We start from the raw sequence: 20,283 nt of genomic DNA, 5'->3' as shown, positions 1-20,283 counted from the left end.
GTAGCTTTTAAAAAAAAAAACCACTTCATTAACTGACACTGCGATGAATAAACAAGCAGTACCTGTTTGTACACACACACACACACACACACACACACACACACACACACACACAGTGAGAAGAGAAACGGCATCAACACCTCTGTTCCACCCCAGAGAGCTCTCGTCATCGCACTGGAGGTGTAATGACGTTTCAGTCTAAATGTGGCCATTCCTCTGCATCCATGTTGGAAGGGATTTGGAGGCCCTACTGTTGTAAAACTGGAAATTCACTCTTTACTCTGGAAATTCACTCCTCACTCTTCCCAGTGAGGCCATAAGAAGAAGAGAAGAGGGAAGAGGATAGATGAGGTCTGAATCTGAATCTCATGCTAAATCACAGGTTTATCTGCACATACGGACACCTTACTGTACATATTGCACTGCTCATCCTGCACATCTGGACACTCCACACCTAGACACTTTATTTCAGGACTAATATATGAACATATTTTTTCAGTATTGTCAGAATATGCTGTTATTGCACTGCCCTTTTCATCTCAGGTTACAGGTCTTATTGCAGATTTTTGTATATTTCTGTTCATTTATATGCCTTTTTTGAGTTTTTTGTTTTTTTTTTCTTCTTCTTTTTGTATTGTTTCACCCAGATGGCGGACGGATACTGGCTGCTAAATTTCCTTCAGGATCAATACAGTATCTGTCTGTCCGTCTGTCTGTCGATCTATTTTATGATGACTGAACTGTTTTTTAAAGAACTGTAAGTGAACTGAATCACTGAGTGTGTTTACATGTACTCAATAATCCGATCATAATACGATTTCTGCAGTTATCTTATTATTCAAAGGGTCATAGAAACAACACTCAAAAATCTAGAAATTTCTCAGACTGCGGTACCGGAAACAAGCGAGCAGCGTCGCCGAGAGACGCAGCAAAACACTTTCGGAGCTTGACAAAATGAAGGATTTAATTATTCTTCATCTTCTAGATGATGTGTGTTCATATTTTCAGGTAAAGCAGCGCAATGTTTTTTTTAAAGCTGCAGGATGAAGTTTAAGTTTTATATTATGTCACGTCTCCTCTGTGAGTTCATTGGCTGGTTGTAAAGCAGAAATCTGATTACTGTCTGACTCATGTAGAGCTGGACTTTCCCCTTTATCTGATTACTCAAGTGCATGTAAATGTGCCGATCAGATAACTGGCAAAATCTGATTTTCTTCAGTTATCGGATTATTAAGTGCATGTAAACACATTCAATGTGAAATCAACAGTGGCAACAAGGCACTGAGTCAGTTCCCAAAGAATCAGAGGCAAATCAAATCATTATAATCTGAAACTGAGTGTTTCCTAAAGAATCGTAACTGAACTGTGTGAATAATGATGAAATTGGTAATAATGTGATGCACTGAATCCTTTCCTCAAGAAGTGTAAGTGAATTCAATTGTGGTGAAATTGAACATTTCTTGACACGAATCGTTTTATAAAGAATCATAATTGAATTGAATCACACTGAACTGTTTTATAAAGAATAACTGAATCATGGCAAAACTGGAAATGGCACGACGCACTGAACTGTTTCGTAAAGAATCATATTACAGTGAGGTCACTAATTCACACATCTCGCCTGCTCTGGACGGCACACGGCAGAAGAAGGTCAGGTAACCCCTCCGGGCTGAACCTGCATTATCTGCGGCTGCTGCACCACCAGCCGGGTTACAGGCATTAAAAGCCCTTCAGGAGGGCCGAGACAGCGTCTGCACTGTCAGATTCTCATCCTGCATGAACGAGCCATCTCACGTCAATCTGATTACAAACGCAGGCCGGGACTGGGCTGCCAGCGCTATCAGTGATGGAACAGAGAATAAGACGAATTCATTTCATTTCTTAATGGAGTGCAATGCATGACAAAAAGGCATGTGCACTTATCTGAACTCGCCATCCACTTTATTACAACCCCCTACCTTCTACTTCCACTTCATAGGTGCACTATTACAGAGTGACGTCCATCTAAATAATATTAAATAAATTGAGTGACGAATTGTAATTGAATTGCAGTGACTGGAAATTTTGCGATGCATTACATCGGTGCTTAAAGAATCACAATCAAATTGGACTGAATTGTGGTGAATTGGAAATTTCATGATACTTTGAATTGTTTCCTAAAGAAGCATTATTGAATCCAGGTTACTCGCAAAATTCATGATGCATTGAATAATTTCCTATTAAATCTCAATCGATTCTTCATCGAACTTTAGTGAATTGAACATTTCATGCTGCACAGAATAATTTCCGAAAGAATCGGAATGAAATCAAATCGTTGTGAACTGGAAAAGTTACGAAAAACTGAACCATTTCCTAAAATAATTATGGTGAATCAGAACTTTCATGATGCATCGAACTGATTCCTAAAGAATCATGACTGAACTGTGGTGAACTGACAATTTCATGATGCTTTGAACTGTTCCCCTAAAGAAGCGTAACTCAATGGAGGGTAAGTGTAAGGCTAAGAGGGTTTGAGATGCAGTGAATCAGTCTCTAAAGAATCGTAATCGGATTGTGGTAAAGTGAAAATTTAATGCTATATAGAATTGTTTCCTAAAGAATCATAACGAAACTGAATCACTGTGTACTGGAAAAGTTATAATACACAATCATTTCCTAAACGGTCTTTACTGAATCATGGTGAATCAGAAATTTCATGATGCATCGAATCATTTCCTAAAGAATCGTAATCGAATCAAGATGAATGGGAAAGTTCATTATGCACTGAATCGTTTCCTAAAGAATCATAATTTAATGGAATTATGGAATTAAGTCATGGTGGAATTGCTCCAAATCAATTGCTAAGGGATTGTGATTAAACCAAAATTGGATATTTCATGAAGCACTGAATCGTTTCTTAAAATATCATGAATAGGATCGAATCATGATGAAATTGGTATTTTCATGATGCATTGAACCATTTTGTAAAGATTCTATTTGAACTGTAGCGAAACCGGAAATTTCATGATACACTGAATCGTTTCATAAAGTAATGTAATCGAATCAAATCAAAAAATTGTTCAAATCACCCCACTAAAGCTGGCGTGTTTGAGCAGGGACATGACTAAACTGTGCTGGACACTGGCCCTCCAGGACCGTCTGGTGTAACGGGACTTTCATGGTAAGCGTGAGTGACTGAATCCTGGTAAAATCCTGTTTAAGTGCCACAGCATGAATGTGTGTGAACATTACCGGTTAAGGTATGTCAGCATCGTACCAGGTTCTCAGAGTGAAAATGGCTTCAAAGTCCACATAAAAACGCTGATTGTGAGTCTCCGTATAAATGAGTTTCGAACTGAACTGCAGGCGTCACCTCCTGCTGAACCCCCGCTGAGCTCTAACTGTGTTCAAGGGCTCTCAGCTGCCCAAGGACACACGGCAAGAGGTTGCCTAGCAACCCTCGGCCACCTGCATGTGCCTCTCCGCCGGCTGGCGTCCCTTTTCTCTCGGGCTGGTGTGACACGGTAAGTGACCCATCTCAGTGTACGCCCCCCCCACCTGCGAGTCAGAGGCAGGACTTTCAGAGTGATAGCCCTACAGCAGCTCATCTGAGAGAGGTCACAACCCCCTAATAACCCCTTAAACGGCTTAGTGTTCAGTCATTAATCTTAAGATTTATCTGCTGTGAATTATTAGTTATTATTTTTCAGTATTCAGTGTGTCCACTCTTGTATTACAGCTCACTTTCAGCTCCAGGGATATTTTCCCACACCTCCAAAGTCTCAGAAGTTGGTTGCACGTTCTGCTTCTCATGATCTAAGCAATCCCAAACACATTCAGTCTGGACTCTGGGGCGGTCAGTTCATTGTTTGGAGAACACCAGCAGCTTCTATGTTTGATTTCTTCTTTTTAGTCAGTTTCCTTGGTGCACTGTGTGGTATGTATCCAAACACCTCAGCAGGAATTTTCCGTTGCGCCACACCTGCTTTCTGCATTCTGGTTCGGCTTCTCAAGGATGAGGCCAGAACTGACGGCCGCTGCGTTTGGCTGGACGGATTCAGATACGCCTGCCTGCAGCGGTTCAAATGATTGATTGGATCGCTCCTTCAGACATTCCAGGCTTTGATGAAGGCTGCGGCCGGCTGTGCGATAAGGAGCGACGAGCGGCTTCATGCATGACAAACAAATCCGACGATTTATCTAAATGACGTGTCATTGGACTGACCATGGAGCAAAAAGAGCATGATGATCATTTGTGGCAGCTGATAATCGGCAGGTTTTGCTGCACTCCTAACGCTTTGAAAGTCCACGGGTATATAGCCGTATGCAAAAGTATGAGCACCCCCGATGAAACGACGTGTGAAAATAAGTTAACACGTCCTCTACAGAGAACTTGGCATTTTTCTGGAGGCTTTAGTGCACAATTTCTATTCGCTTGCTGACTTTAAAGAGCCCACAGCAAATCTGCTTCACTTTTTTGAAGGAAATAGTATGTAAACACTGTTGCGGTCAACACAGTCCAAATATGGAAAACAGCCTGTTTTGAATTCCCTGTTTTTGTGATGTCATGAAAATAGCAGTTGAGCTCCACCCAATTCATACTTAAGTTATAAAGAGTGTTTTGGCCTAGACTGCTATTTGAACAAGGCACATGACAGGGCAGCCAATCAGAACAGAGCTCATTTAACTATATGAATCTTCGTTTCTGGTACATAAAACCACATAAACGCCACCTAAAAAGTAAACGAGCCATAACTTTTGCACAGACCACATTTTATATTGTTAAATTCAGGACATAAACAGTAACTGTGCGTTAGAATGTGCAGAGGTTCTCTATAGAGGATGTTTTAACTCATTTTCACACAGAACATCAATACAGAGAGCCATTTGACCAGGGGCGCCAAGACTTTTGCACACGACCGCATAAGCATCAGCTTTCAAGTGTGAAATATAAATGAAGTTTGCCAAAAAAACAAAAAAAAATCCCTGTGTTTCCTCTCTACAGTGGCATCTCCCGTGAGCAGAATTCTTATTTGGAAAACTGCAACAATGGGGCCTCTGCAGGCCTCTGGATGGGACCTCTGACCCTAAAAGCAGAGCAGCGGAGAAATCCCTGTCTTGGAAAACGGAGGAGTTTGTTTACGAAGCCACTCCAACTTCACAAATAAGGCTTATCAAGCCAAAACACCGGCCCGTAATCTTCGGCAGCCGGGTGAGTCTGCGTGGCTCCCGCTGTTCGCCGCTTTTGACACGCTCTTCTGCAAGGTGGGCCCTGAATGTGATAACCGCCTGGTAAACAACAAACACCCACCAGCACACGCCGAGATACAGAATCCCCCCAAAAAGCTGAGTATCAGGGGAGAGGCAGGCAGGCAGCACGCAGAGGTCCTGGGGCCGAATACACGAAAGCTTTCCAAAGAGTGCCCTTAGCTACGAAGCTAAGCAGCTAAAAACACAGAGAAAGCCTTAAAAAGAAAAACGAAATAAAAACGGAACGATTTGCTGAAAAATCGAATTTTCCACTCACTCCAGATGTCGGGAAATCAGCGAAGACGTGTTTGGAGTCCAAGTTTTGCTTCTTTAGTTTAAACCTGGAGCTGCGAGGCTGATGTTGCTGACGCTTGAAGTCAATAGTCACCCAAATCTCTTCTGTAAATGCATCGCCAATTCGTCTCTCTATCCACTTACACCGCATCCAGGTGCTAATGAAGGCTGCACAGACTTGTTGATGTGGTTTAAGAAACATTATGACTCACTGTGAACTATAAACAAATCAATAAAACTTCCCCTCTAAAACTCGGCGGTGCTCAGTTAACACCAGGGCCAAGATTCACAAAGATCTGGGATCAGATTCCTCCACATAAATGATCACAAATCCACGGTCACAAACGCTGATTCTAGATCAGCAGTGCTGCTCTGGAGGTGTGTGAATACAGACCTTATAGTCTAAACTAGCTTTACTTAATAAACTAGTGTTTATTTTAACAGCTCACAGTCAGTCATACTGTGTCCCAATCCACATGGACAGTCGGAGAAGTGCACAAGGTCTAAGAGGGTTTTGAAGTTTTGTGGATGTATTTTCAGCAGCGTTGGTCTCATAACTCCATGGATAAACTAAAGAAGCAATGTTTCCACACCAAACACGCCTTGGCTGATCTACTACACCTGGAATAAGAGGAAAATTGAGTAAGTTTGATTTTTTGCTGACCTGCTCCTTAAAGAAGTTCTCAAATATTCTTCTAAGAAAGTCATAATTATTTTCACAAGTGCTTTTTGCTTATTGGCAATGTAGCCTATTGATTTACAGCCCATCATAGACACTGAGATGCACTTTGAACACACCTAATATTGAACACACATAATTTAGCCATCATGCTAAATTACGTCTCACTCGTTAAAGGGGGATTCCACCAATTTTCAAAACCCTCAAAACCCGATTGTGGAGAAGCTTAGCAAATCTTTACAGTGGTGGTGATAGGAACCAGACGTCATGATGTCTACAACACAAACATAGCCACTTTATTTACTATCCAAAACCACCAGTGAACCTACAGGTGTCTTCTGAGTTTGTATTGCTAATGTTGACGATGGGAATATAGTCATAAATATGAAAAAAAATGATGTTTTCTGAGGGGACTATTTTGTCTTATAACACCCTGCATGTATCCATCCACCGTGAATGGATTTTTAAAAATGTTTTAGGCCAAAACCTCCAAAAAAGCATCGTAAAACAACACCTTGGACATCAGCTTTTCGAGGTGGACGTCTGGTTCCTATCACCACCACTGTGAACGATTCTAACTCGGCAAGTTTCTCTGGAATGTATCATTTCACACTAAAATGTGGAATTCCTCTTTAAAAGGAAGCAGCCCAAGGCCAAACCATCGTGATGTTACACCAAACGCATACACTCCTGCCCAGACTGATGGTGAAGTAACGGACTCTTCCAAAGCTTCTATAAATAAGGCAGTGTCAATCTTTCTGGCCATCAATGTCACAGTGAGTCGGTCTGTTTCGAGGCAGTTGCTCTGTGAGTAATGACAGCAGCCAGGGCAGCAGAAATCACTTTTCAGCCACAGCAGACAGCAAAACGACAAGCTGTCCAAAAAAAATTAACCCTAGAGCTTCTGCTGTCGATTTCTAATGTAATGAATTATATTTACCTTTGATTTATGATCCCAAACATGATAAAAAATAGTACAGGAAGGGGTTTCTTTCTATAAAACAACTGTACACTCAACAATCATCTCTTCTTCTGCTTTCACATTTTTAAACGACTATGTGTGTGTGTGTGTGTGTGTGTGTGTATCCTTAAAAGTCTGTGTGCAAATATATGTAATTGGGGGGGTCTTTTTTGTATATTTAACCCTCTACTGCACACATTATGAGAGCAACTTAAAAAAAATATTCCATTTTCTAGAACAAAATGGACCAGATTTTTTTATTCAAAAACATTTTTTATAAAATAATAAATGGATCATTTTGGGGTGCGTTGGAGTTTGTTGCCTTGAGGCAACATTGTGCGACAATGGGAAGATGATAGATGGGAATGACATAGAGCCGTGTTCCCTGAAGTGCTGAGACTAGGCTTGAGACTGGCCAAATCCAATCTCCCTGTCGCACAATGCTGCTTCTAGACAACAAACATATTTTTTGCAAATTCTCATAACTATATATATATATATTTAAAAGTCCTTACTAAAAGATAGTATGACCAAGAACATGCTTTCTACACTCAAACTCAAACTCTTCCCTTTATTGTTAACCATGTCATTGTCTTTAAATATCCATCCATCCATCCATCCATTTTCTAAGCCGCTTCTCCGTCAGGGTCGCTGGGGATGCTGGAGCCTATCCCAGCGGTCTTCGGGCAAAAGGCAGGATACACCCTGGACAGGTCGCCAGTCCATCGCAGGGCAGACAGACAGACACAGACAGTCACTCACACCCAGGGGCAATTTAGCAAATCCAATTGGCCTGACTGCATGTCTTTGGACTGTAGGAGGAACCGGAGAACCCGGAGGAAACCCACGCAGACACGGGGAGAACATGCAAACTCCACACAGAGAGGACCCCGGTCACCCGGCTGGGGAATCGAACCCAGGCCCTCCTTGCTGTGAGGCGACAGCGCTACCCACCACGCCACCGTGCCGCCATTGTCTTTAAATATGTTTAATCTTATTGTAAAGTGGGGAAAACGGGTTTGTTGCACTGTGCAATAGAGGGTTAAGTACCAAAAGGGGGCTGTGCACCTAGCATTTTCACTCATATTCACACCTGGGTAAATGTAATGTGATAATAAATGTGATTTGATTGGATTTATTTGTATTCTAGTCTTAACTGTCACATTTGGGCAGGGATTCACTATTAAACCACTCAAAACCAAAACAGTATAGTTCGTTTGATTTAGCCATCTGGATCAGACAGGGGTCACATCTGAGTTCATAAGTAGAAAAGGAGATATTTTGTGATGCTTTTAAAGCCGTATTATTGTGTGCACAGTATTTATTAATTTATTTTTTGGTTGGAAAATACATATTTGCAATTTTACGGCCATTTCCTGACAATGCACAACCTGTCGAAATGTGTCACGTATAAAAGAGGATGACAATTCATTGCATAACTAGACAATGATGTAATTATATAATAATGTCGTTCAAACAGTAGAATGAAAGTAATGACTCTAGAATTGTGTGCATTAAGTCTGCTGTCTCAAGCGAATCCACTGGAGTACAGCTGTCTGTAACCTCTTTTCACTGTAGCGTTAAAATGTCTGCGTCTGCAGTGCAGCTCCCGCTGAATTCGGCAATATTTTTATTCAGTGATATGAGTAATATACACTGACCAGCCACTTCATTGAGTCCACCTCCTTGTTTCTACACTATTTATCAATTTTATCAGCTCCACTGACCATATAGCTGCACTCTGTAGTCCTACAGTTACAAACTATAGTCCATCTACTTCTCTACAAACTTTGGGACCCTGTTCTTCAATGGACCCTCACAGAGCAGGTACTATTTGGGTGGTGGGTCATTCTCAGCACTGCAGTAACGCTGACGTGGTGGTGGTGTGTTAGTGTGTGCTGCGCTGGTCTGAGTGGATCAGACACAGAAGGGCTGCTGGAGTTTTAAACACCTCAGTGTCACTGCTGGACTGAGAATAGTCCACCAAACAAAAATATCCAGCCAACAGCGTCCTGTGACCACTGATGAAGGACTAGAGGATGACCAACACAAACTGTGCAGCAGCAGATGAGCTGTCGTCTCTGACTTTACATCTACAAGGTGGACCGACAAGGTAGGAGTGTCTAATAGAGTGGACAGTGAGTGGTTAAAAACTCAGTGCTGAGAATGACCCACCGCCCAAATAGTACCTGCTCTGTGAGGGTCCATGGGGGTCCTGACCACTGAAGAACAGGGTAACAGAGTATCAAGAGAAACAGATGGACTACAGTCTGTAACTGTAGAACTACAAAGTGCTCCTATATGGTCAGTGGGGCTGATAAAATGGACATCAAATGGTCAGTGTAAATTTCAATTGGAAACAAACTGGACCTTCATCTTTATCAGTGAGTAAAGGTCAACGTTTACATTCACTTTGTTTCAGTGCTAGACTTCTTGGGTCAGTTGTATATGATTAGCTGATATGAACAAAGCTCCAGTTGTCCATTTTGTCTCAGCATGGCCATCTTCGTGAAGAGGTTGAGCTGTGTTTCACAGCAGGGGGGTCTGACACCTCCCCTTTAACCTCTCACTGCTCACTACTACACTAAATTTCACACACAGGGAGACAGAATCCCAGTTATCTGATAACAGAGTCATGGGAGGAAATATTTTATTTGATAATATGATTAAAAATAGATATAAAGTCGACTGAAATTTAGTCCATGGTCATTCCGCTTGCAGGACATCCAGGGAAAAGACCAGGAAATGTGGATTGGAAACACTAAACGACTAGTTAAAGCTTGATTTTGGAGAATACCTGGTTTTTGGTTCTTGATCTTGACTCAGACTCAGTCTGGCCTCCGTCTTGGCCTTGGGCCAGCCCCCTTTAGACTCAAAAAGTATCAGCTTTACTCAGTAAAGGTGGTCTTGGCTGAAACGCAAAAATGACTACATGCTGTTTTCATCGCTAACTGTGACTGTGATAGACCCCTTCAGTCTACTTTGATAGTACCGACCTTACATCTCCATATGAATATGCATTTCAAGATAAGTATCTAGAACAGCTCTGCTGTTGAGTGTGCTGAGCTTTCTTCTGTAATTTCCATCAAAATAGGCCTGGTGTGGCAACGTGTGCCCATTCGGTCTCACTCAGATGTCGGTTTGCGCAGACAACAAAGTGGAGTCCCAGATGCTCAGGAGGCTGCTGCTGCACAAAGGCACAACAGAGCTCTTACCATGGAAACACAGGCCAAGATGCCAGACCTCATCTCCAGCTTTCTCACACACACAGATACACACTAATCCATACGCACACACCTTCACACTGCTTAGACCGATACTCCCACACGCACAAGGACCTACTTAAGTAAATGGATGCATTAATGACCCAAAGATGTCTGAGATATGGCTATGAATAATAGCTCTAGATAATACTTGTTTGGTATACACTCTTTGCCCAGTGGCCACTTTAACAGAAACTCCTCTCTTGAAGATCCACCTTGCTGGTGTAGTTAGAGACTCATTTTTCATGCACAATTCGTGTTAGACATCCTCTAGGCCAGAGGCCTCAAATCTGGACCAGGTTCCAGTCCCGGATTTCAGTATTGCTTTTGGCTGGAATTTAGTAGATGTTGAATTATTATTAATTAGGGCGATTTAATAATATAGGCATTATTTTCACACATGCACTTTTACACAGGAATTGAACGGCTATTGAATGAGAAGGGGTTATATAAGAACACAAGCTGTAAAGGTAAACTGGAAGCAGGCATATGACTACACAAGACCTCATGAAAATCCAGGGAAATGCACACAAGCCTAAGAACATGATGCGCAATGCCTAGTGTCGGCTGGGGGGGTGTAAAGCATGTTGCCACTTGACTCTGCAGCAGTGGAAGTGCTGACGGACGATGCTGGGTTTGGCGGATACCAGGAGAATGCTACTGATCAAACTGCATAGTGGCAAAGTCTGGTGGAAGAGGCATAATCAGCTGGGGCAGTTTTAAGGGTTTGGTCTCCCTGGCTGCAGGAAATTGTTAATGCTACAGCCAACAAAGATTTTTTTAGATAATATTATGCTTCTAACTTTGTGGGAAGAGTTTGGTGAAGACCTTTCCCCTAAGCTCAAGCCCACTGAACATCTTTGGAATTCACTGGAATGTCACAAGCCAGGCCTTCTTAGTGCCTCAACAAATGCTCTTTTAACTGAATGGGCATTAATGTCCACAGACACATTCCAAAATTATGTGGAAATCTTCCTAGAAGGGTGCTGGCTGTGGATCTGGAAGGAAGGTAGAGCTCATAATACTGATAAGGCAATGAGTTGTTTATGTGAGTAGGAATAAAAGCATTAACACGGTCCACTCACGGCAGTCAGCTTCGTCTGACTTGTCCTTGCAGTCCGGGTCTCTATCACACCTCCAGGCCAGCTTGATGCACTCCCCACTACCGCAACGAAAAGCTCCAGCGCCACACTCTGCCCTGCGGCCGGGGGGCGTGGCTGGTCGCACAACTTCACTCCCACATCGCTCTGCCCACTCGTCAGAGCCGTCAGAGCAGTCTGGGTCCCCGTCGCAGGTCCAGGGCTTGGGGACGCACTCAGAGGCGTTGCAGCGGAACTCGTGCGGGCCGCATGTGGGTGGAGAGCACTTCTCCTCGTCACTGGAGTCCCCGCAGTCGTCATCACCATCACACACATAGACCGGCGCCAGGCACTTATGGTTACGGCACTGGAACTCTCCAGCTGGGCAGGCGCGGGCATCTGTGGAAAAAAGGGGAACAGAGCAACCGTGAGCAACGAAAACGAAACAAACCAATGAACCAGTGCCACATAAATCTTAGAAATCTAGAGCTGCTGTAGTCGTTTTGTTACTTATTGAGTTTACATTACACAGTAATTTAACCCTTTAAACTGTAGGACCCTGTGAGTGAGTCCATTTCTCACTCATAACTTAGATATTAGTTTCTTAGCATTTACTGAGTAATAAGTCTTAAGGTCATTAACTGTACAATAAACCTGTAGTTTAAAGGATTAAAGAAAATAACTATATAATAAATGCTTCTATTCTAATGAATTCTAAGGGGTTGTATTTCTTGGCTTTGTTTTGACAAAGGACAACATTTCAGGAACTGAAACGGTTTGGTGGGAGAGCTTGTTTTTATTTATCTAATATTCTTTCATCTTTTTTTTTACCCAATATTCTCCCCAATTTAGTCGTTTCCAATCACACCCGCTACTAGGGGGCAGTCGTGGGCTTGAGGTTGCCGGTTCAACCCCAGGGCCCCAGGGCCGACAGCACATGACTGAGGTGTCCTTGAGCAAGACACCTAACCCCCAACTGCTCCCCGGTTGCTGTGGATAGGACTGCCTACCGCTCTGGGCAAGTGTGCTCACTGCCCCCTAGTGTGTGTGTCTATTCACTAGTGTGTATGTGGTGTTTCACTTCATGGATGGGTTAAATGCGGAGGTGGAATTTCCCCGTTTGTGGGATTAATAAAGTATAACTAATATTTTTAACACAAAGAACATGAAGAACACTGAATTAAATCTTGAACTGAAAACTGCATTGAACCCGAAAATACAGTTATCATGACTTGATAAATTGTATTGACAAATTCGAGACATTATTTTGTTCTTTTGAGTACAATAGATAGAGAATGTTTCCATCAAAAAAAGCTAGAGAATGTTTCCATCGTTCATCAGAAGAAGACTATATGCAGGACAACTTTACATCAAATTAAAATCACACTCTTCTACTCACAAACAAAAATGCGGTATGGATTGAAAGTTTAGAATCTACACTCTATACCAAGATTTTTCTGCTTGTTTCAATTATTATGAGTGAAAAATAATTAATATCATGCTCCGGAGTGGCACCACAGTCTAAGCATTGGCCCTATCTTATCAGAGACTGTGAACTTGTCACAGCCCTCCATGGACAGGAGTCCAAGCATAATTATCCTCTCTCTCTGGATCGGCAGGATGGTTCTCCTCCCACAACCAGCCAATGCTGGCATCTCATAGCTCACATAACAGAACAACTAGTTAGTGTTCACCTCCAAGCGTGCTGAGCTGTCCAGTGACGTGACAATAGCAGGTTAAAAAGGTGTGGTGGAGATTTGTTTGTCTCAGGGGAAGATATGTTGCTCATATATACATACATAATATATACATACATATATATATATATGTGTGTGTGTGTGTGTGTGTGTGTGTGTGTGTGTGTGTGTGTGTGTGTATATCCTTTAGCATTGATGGTGACTTCACATTGAAGCTCATGTCATGGGGACTAATACATGACAGATCCTGGCTTTTTAACTTTACACTGGTAATAATCTGGACGGTCCTTTTCTCCTTTGGCCTGGAAAACATGTAATTCATTAATTGAATAAATAATTTGAAATGTTGACTAATCAGATCACACTACACGTTTCCAGCACTGCATCAGTCCATTTCAGAAGTGATTAAACTCGAGAAGTCGGCTGTGTTGATTGATATGTAGTTTTAACTGTGCTCTGTGCCCTTCCAGTCTGGTAGCACTGTGTAATGGGGGAGACTAATTTAAAATCTCATCTTCCTTGTTAAATGAACACATGCTAATTCTCAGCTTGTTGCATGTAGGGTACAGTTAGCAAGTTAGGATGGATTTTCACTCTGCTTTAGCTAAATGGAAACCTCGCTGGAGGGAACAAGACAGGCTTCCCGCCTGCACTTTAAGATTGAAATCAAACCGACTGAACGCAGAGAGAAAAGAGAGAGGGAGAACAGGGGATTGAGAGAGGGAATTGCTGCCAGACTGGGACACTGAGGTGTTCCGCAGCACCAAATCTGAACGCTGTCAGATCAAAAGATGTCTCAGATTGGAAAAGAGAGAGAGAGACATTAGAAAAGACAGAAAAATATGGTGGAGAAAATGGAATGACTTGCCAATCAAAATTGCGTTTTGAATGCAAAGTAGCGGAAAGCAATAGACACGAAGAGACGGAGTCAGCAGAGAGGAGAGAAATAAAGAGCAGCAGTAAAGGTGAGGAAAATTGAGACGCTAGATGAAGCCTGAGAACGCCACGCTGTTCAATATGACACATTTCAATTGGACAAACGTAGACTGCAGTGTAGTGGGCGTTGAGTGACACAGCGCAGATTATGTGCTTAAACTGTCACTGACAGACTTTCAGAATGCATTACTCCCAGACATTTAACACGCCGTCATTCCAGCACACATCTGCCCTGCGGTTATTTCTGAAAAAGAGGATAATGGGAATAATGGGCAACATTTGGTGTTGCTTACAAGGAACAAAGCAGCTACATATGAGTAGTTGTATGTAGTGAGGGTGGGCTATAAGGCAAAAATACAACATCGTAAACTATGTGAACACATGATTTTGAATGATGTGTTTGATGATCATGAACACAACCAAATCAAAAACTACCAATCTACCATTAATGACCAAACCATACCAAAACTCACCAAACCACACCAAAAACGGTCAAACCGTAACAAGAAATACTTAGCCACGCCAAGACATTTCAAAACCTACCAAACGGGCACTGAGAGGCCAGTTCTAGGTGGACTTTAGCATGCCTATAAATATTATTGTACATTATTAATACATATCATTAGCAGCATTTTATATTTATTACAGCTGCTGGTGAATTTTTAGTCATGTCGTTCTCCTATTAGTGGATTTTTAGTCATGTCGTTCTCCTATTAGTGGATTTTTAGTCATGTCGTTCTCCTATTAGTGGATTTTTAGTCATGCCGTTCTCCTATTAGTGGATTTTTAGTCATGTCGTTCTCCTATTAGTGGATTTTTAGTCATGTCGTTCTCCTATTAGTGGATTTTTAGTCATGTCGTTCTCCTATTAGTGGATTTTTAGTCTTGTCGTTCTCCTATTAGTGGATTTTTAGTCATGTCGTTCTCCTATTAGTGGATTTTTAGTCATGTCGTTCTCCTATTAGTGGATTTTTAGTCTTGTCGTTCTCCTATTAGTGGATTTTTAGTCATGTCGTTGTCCTATTGGTGGATTTTTAGTCATGTCGTTCTCCTATTAGTGGATTTTTAGTCATGTCGTTCTCCTATTAGTGGATTTTTAGTCATGTCGTTCTCCTATTAGTGGATTTTTAGTCATGTCGTTCTCCTATTAGTGGATTTTTAGTCATGCCGGTCTCCTATTAGTGGATTTTTAGTCATGTCGTTCTCCTATTAGTGGATTTTTAGTCATGTCGTTCTCCTATTAGTGGATTTTTAGTCATGTCGTTCTCCTATTAGTGGATTTTTAGTCATGCCGGTCTCCTATTAGTGGATTTTTAGTCTTGTCGTTCTCCTATTGGTGGATTTCATGCCATTCTCCTATTAGACGATTTTTAGTCTTGTCGTTCTCCTATCAGTAGATCTCTTCAAACTCACGACCAAAGAATTTTTTTAAAATTTGCAAGAACATTTTGGCAAAAATCAAAGCGTGAACAGCTGTCTTCACTCTGTATCCCTCCAAGACTGTGGAACATGAACAGGTTGTTGTGATTGACCACAGCACTGTGAGTCACAACAGGTTCTGCCACCCAAGAAAGCAAAACAGTTTTGTACGTCGCCCTTCGTCACTGATTGAAAGAGACAGCATGGCAGAAAACAGAAGTGAATCACCGAAGATGCGAAGCGGCCCGGGGCTGCCATGAGATCACGTTTGCCTCACCGTGTGGCTTGACAGCAGGACGGGAGGAGAAGAGAGATTCTGCAGATCTTTCTCTCCTTCATGTTTAAAGGGTTTTGTCACTGTGGTGTAATGTTTGTCACTCTTCTCCACAGACAGACTCAACTTATAAATGATTAACCCTGGAAGACAGGATATGATATCTTTAAAAGTATTTCAACATCAATATGCCAAAACTGCATGTTAAGCCAGAGAGGCTGAGCTTTCTGATCAGTACTCTGTGTTACTGTGAGGGAAGCGTCCCTGTGAAATCACAGCAGCTCTAATCTTCACTACATCGCCACGGTCCTCTGGACTATCTGACCACCAATCATTAATTATCAAAATAATGACTTATTTTCTCAAACTTTCAGCGTATTATGTTGAAAAAATGACCTATTTTCTTGAAATCTCAGCATGTCAAAATAATGACTTATTTTCTTAACATTTTAGTATCTTATGTCAAAACAAGTCCTTATTTATTCACAATTTTATTTCACAATTATGCCAAAATAGCCATTTACATTTCTTTAAAGCTCAACAAATTTTAGGCATAGTGTACTAAGTCACTAACTCATTTTCTCAGAATTTCAGAGGTTTATGCCAAAATAAAGAATGTTTTAAAAATGTCAGGACATGTTGAAATAATGATTTGTTTTCTCTCAATTCAGAAAAGAATTATTTTCTCAAGGTTTATTCTCATAATTTTGAGTTAGTAAATTCTGACATATGTCAAAGTAAGCAGGTATTAATTTTCCACATAGTAATTTCAAGAGAGTAGTTTCTAAAAATGGGGAAATAAGACATTATTATAAGAAAACAATATTATTTTTAGAAAAATAATTCAAAATACTACTACTGGAAACCAACAGGAGGGAAAAAATGAGCCAATGTTCACTCAGAACCAGGCGCCAGCAACACATTACATTATAGTCAAAACTGTGAAGTTATGCTGAGGAGTCTGTTTTCCGCTCTCTAAATAGGTTTAAATACCCCACTGCTCATATGAAATCTATGAGGTGAAGAGTCACATGTCCTGCACAAGGAACTGGACATCCACACCAACAAATATCATACAGTGTAGATCAGATCTCTGCCCATTCTCGAATCATTCACCAAACCCATGCACACCTCGCCAGCAGCTTCATTAGCATGAAAGGGCCTGTGGCGCAAGATTAGCCTAGATTAATCTTATATTAACACAAGTGGGAGCAGCCAATTATCCTCACTGTGCCTAATCTCCAATCTTACTCAGTTTAAATGCAGCATGAATCAACCTCTTCACTGTTTATTCATCGACCCAGCACTAAAAACAACGATTACACATGTGGCTATTCTTGTCCAGTGAGCATCTGACCACCAAGCCAAAGATATTTTCAGTTTCAGTAACTGTTTAAATGTCCTATGTGGGCTCCCCAGCACAGTGACGCAAGCACGGCCTTATCGCCCTCCCCCCTCATTCAGCACAACGCTAATGATCATGGTAGATGATCATGTTAGAACAGCATGAGCAGTTTGTTCTCCTCCAAGCGTGTTGAAGCAGTTTGAAAAATCTGGCTGAGAGGAGATGTTACCCTTCGCCCTCCCAGATTGGCAGCATCGTCTAATGGTGAATCTAGAATTGGACGTGACTAAGATTGGGGGCAGGAGGGACGATGCCTGTGGTACACACCGATTGAAATGAATTTGACTAATTAATAAATTTAATGTATACATGTTTTTGTATGTCGTTTTTTCATCATCCCTTAAAATAAAACTGTCCCTTAAAGAAGCTCAATGTCTAAACTCGGACCTATCATATCACTTAACTTTTTATATCAAAATAATTTCATTTTTTTTATGAAAATTCAGTGTATTATGGCAAATTTCTTACTAATTTTCTCATTGCTTAATTAGTTTTCACTTTAAATTGTATCATATTTGCGTTTGTAAATAGAGGCTTGTTATGTAACCAACGATGTAACAAAGCAATTACATTTAAAAAATGATGCAATGTAGACTGCACTAAAATCACAATGACTCTAGAACCAGACATGAGAAAGTCTGCATTCTTCAAAACTGCATTCTTCTTGTTGTTGGGGGTCTGGGGGTCTTAATTTTGTTTCATTCCTTACTTTGATGGTCTCGGTTACAATGATGTAAAGAGCGGACTCGTTGGCAGTCAGAGCTGGGAGAAGGCCGGTTTGTCCCACTTCTCTGGAAACCGCACCGCTGTGACGATGAGAGGTTCTGATCAGCGGAGATAGAGCCGCGGGTTGTGAAACGCCCTGGAGGAGGGCAGTGTGACTGACCGGTCTGCTTACATTAGCTTCTAACAGTGCTGGAGTGTTCCTGTTAACGCAGAGCTGGAGGGAGGCTGTGTTTGTGTGCGTGGGCCAGGGGAAGGTCATGCTTTTGTGCCTGAGAGCATCGGCTTTCAGAAAGCGGCCCAAAACATGTTTCAGCTCAGGTACCTCCCAATATCAATATCAACACAGGCCACAGTCGTACTGGCCTGCTGCCTTGCTGTTCTGGACCATAGCTACTCTCTTATAGCACTCGTTTAATTTACTGACCGTCATCAATAAAATCCACACCTGACCTTTCTATTCTAACCATTAACACAATTTCTCCAAGAATAATTCAGTAAAAAAAGTGGAAACAGTTCTCCTGCTTCAGGACACAAACTTCAGCATGGTTTTCATGCATTAGCCGCTCACTGGTCATATGATCTGCTTGCCGAGTCCAACAAACCTTCAAAAATCTGACAAAACTGTACATTTAACAGAAAGTCTCAACAACTAAATATAATACAGCGTTTAGTTTGTCCCTCTTTACCTTCAGTCCAGCTTCCATTCTTATCAGGAGCCTCACTTTCAGCTCCTCGAAGAACCTGCAGACACGCCTCCAAAGTTCAGTCTTAGAAGCTGGTTGATGATTTTCTGAAGTAATCAAACCCATCAAGTGATGTTGAGGTCTGGACTCTGGGGTGGTCAGTCCATCGTTCAGCTTCTTTGTTTGATGTGTCCGTCTCCTTTTCTCAGCGAGGTCCTTCTTGATCAAATACACACCCTTTCAGACCCACAGCGCTGAGTCGTCTTTGGTTTGTATCTGCTTTGGTGGTGTATCAGGTTGTGGATGGTTGTTAGGAGTCTTGTAATTTTCTCTTGAAAAGTAAATAACTTATTGTGAAATTAAATATGTCTCTGACATTTCTCTTTTGTAGAGTGTTGTAGGTCTAGTATATCGGTGTACACATACAGAAGGTGGCTCATCCGTTGCTGTTCAATTTATCAGCAGTTCTGCAGTCAGAAAATGACCAATGCAGGAGGACGAGAGAATAATAAAGCCTTGGGTACAGTACACGACTTTTAAAGTCTGGACAGATTATAAAAGACTGGGCATCTCACTCTATACTGTTGGGTTTTGGTGATTTTTTTGGGCAACTGAAATTTTGGGGATTACACACTGACATGTAGCTGCTGCAGCACATAAACATGTTTAAGTGAAGCTCATGGATTTAAAAATGTGATGATGAGTTGGTATTGCTTAAACTTGATTGCGCTCGTGCCTTAAACTTAGCTCATTAAAAAGCTTTGCTCCACACATGAGAGACTTTCCACCATTTCTCTGTTTACTTGCTGCATTGTCTTCTTTCGTGCTCTCAGTTTTCATTGGCTGTTGCAGGAGTCTGTTCAGATTGAGTTGTTGACCGGTTCGAACCAGATTATACTGCTCTGAAACGCAATCAGGAGGCCAAAAAAAGAGTCTGTGCCCCTCACACACTACTTCATTCTCTCTCAAACTGTTGACCTTGACCCAAAAATCTGTAGAGTCGACTAGCACAGACTGAGAACTGGAGCTAAAACCAGGGTAAAGTGTAGTGTAACCCCGGCTTAAGACGGACTGTGCATCAACAGAGCTACAGCCTCTAACTGTACACCAGCAAGGTGAAGCTACAAGCAAATGACCAGTAACTGTATGGTCAAAAACAGCTCAGAGGAGTTTGCTTTGTGAGCAGGCTAGACAGAACGCGCGTGTGATAATTGGCGAAGAGCTTTAAGCTTCCATAGGGCCTGTTTTAACACTAATCAAACTCTGCTCTGGAGAGAGTCATGCATAATTCAACATACGGGTGACTCAATTAGCCCGACGCCAAAGAGCGACTGACTTGATTAAACTACATGTTGCACCCCTTAAGCCTCCGATTGGGAGAAAAGGGCGAGAGAGGAGTTCAGCCATAATAGATTCCATTTCCGATGAACGCTCAGACAAGCCTCCGTCACCGCCACTGTTCATGTAGGCGTAATTTGTAATCATGGATAGGCAGAGCTGTGTATGATGACTACAGAGAGGGGGAAGATGATGTATGATGGAGGAAGTTTGTGTTGGAAATGGCTTCATCACCATGGCATACAAAGTGCACTGTTTCTACTGCTAGTCATGGGGCAGCATGTACAAACCCCGCTCAAA

General features: G+C 41.8%; 1 protein-coding gene across 2 annotated transcripts in view; it reads right to left on the bottom strand.

The window, feature by feature from the left end:
• Window positions 1-20,283, bottom strand: part of LOC108430740 (low-density lipoprotein receptor-related protein 8) — a 122,895-nt gene that overhangs the window by 41,816 nt on the left and 60,796 nt on the right. For both annotated transcript variants that reach the window (XM_017703399.2, XM_017703400.2), the window contains exon 5: window positions 11,512-11,904. In XM_017703399.2, coding sequence (XP_017558888.1) covers window positions 11,512-11,904 — 393 coding nt within the window. The remainder of the gene's footprint in view (window positions 1-11,511; window positions 11,905-20,283) is intronic.

Source organism: Pygocentrus nattereri, chromosome 2, assembly GCF_015220715.1.
Source record: "Pygocentrus nattereri isolate fPygNat1 chromosome 2, fPygNat1.pri, whole genome shotgun sequence".
NCBI lineage: Eukaryota > Metazoa > Chordata > Actinopteri > Characiformes > Serrasalmidae > Pygocentrus > Pygocentrus nattereri.
This window is presented reverse-complemented; position numbering and strand designations above follow the sequence as displayed.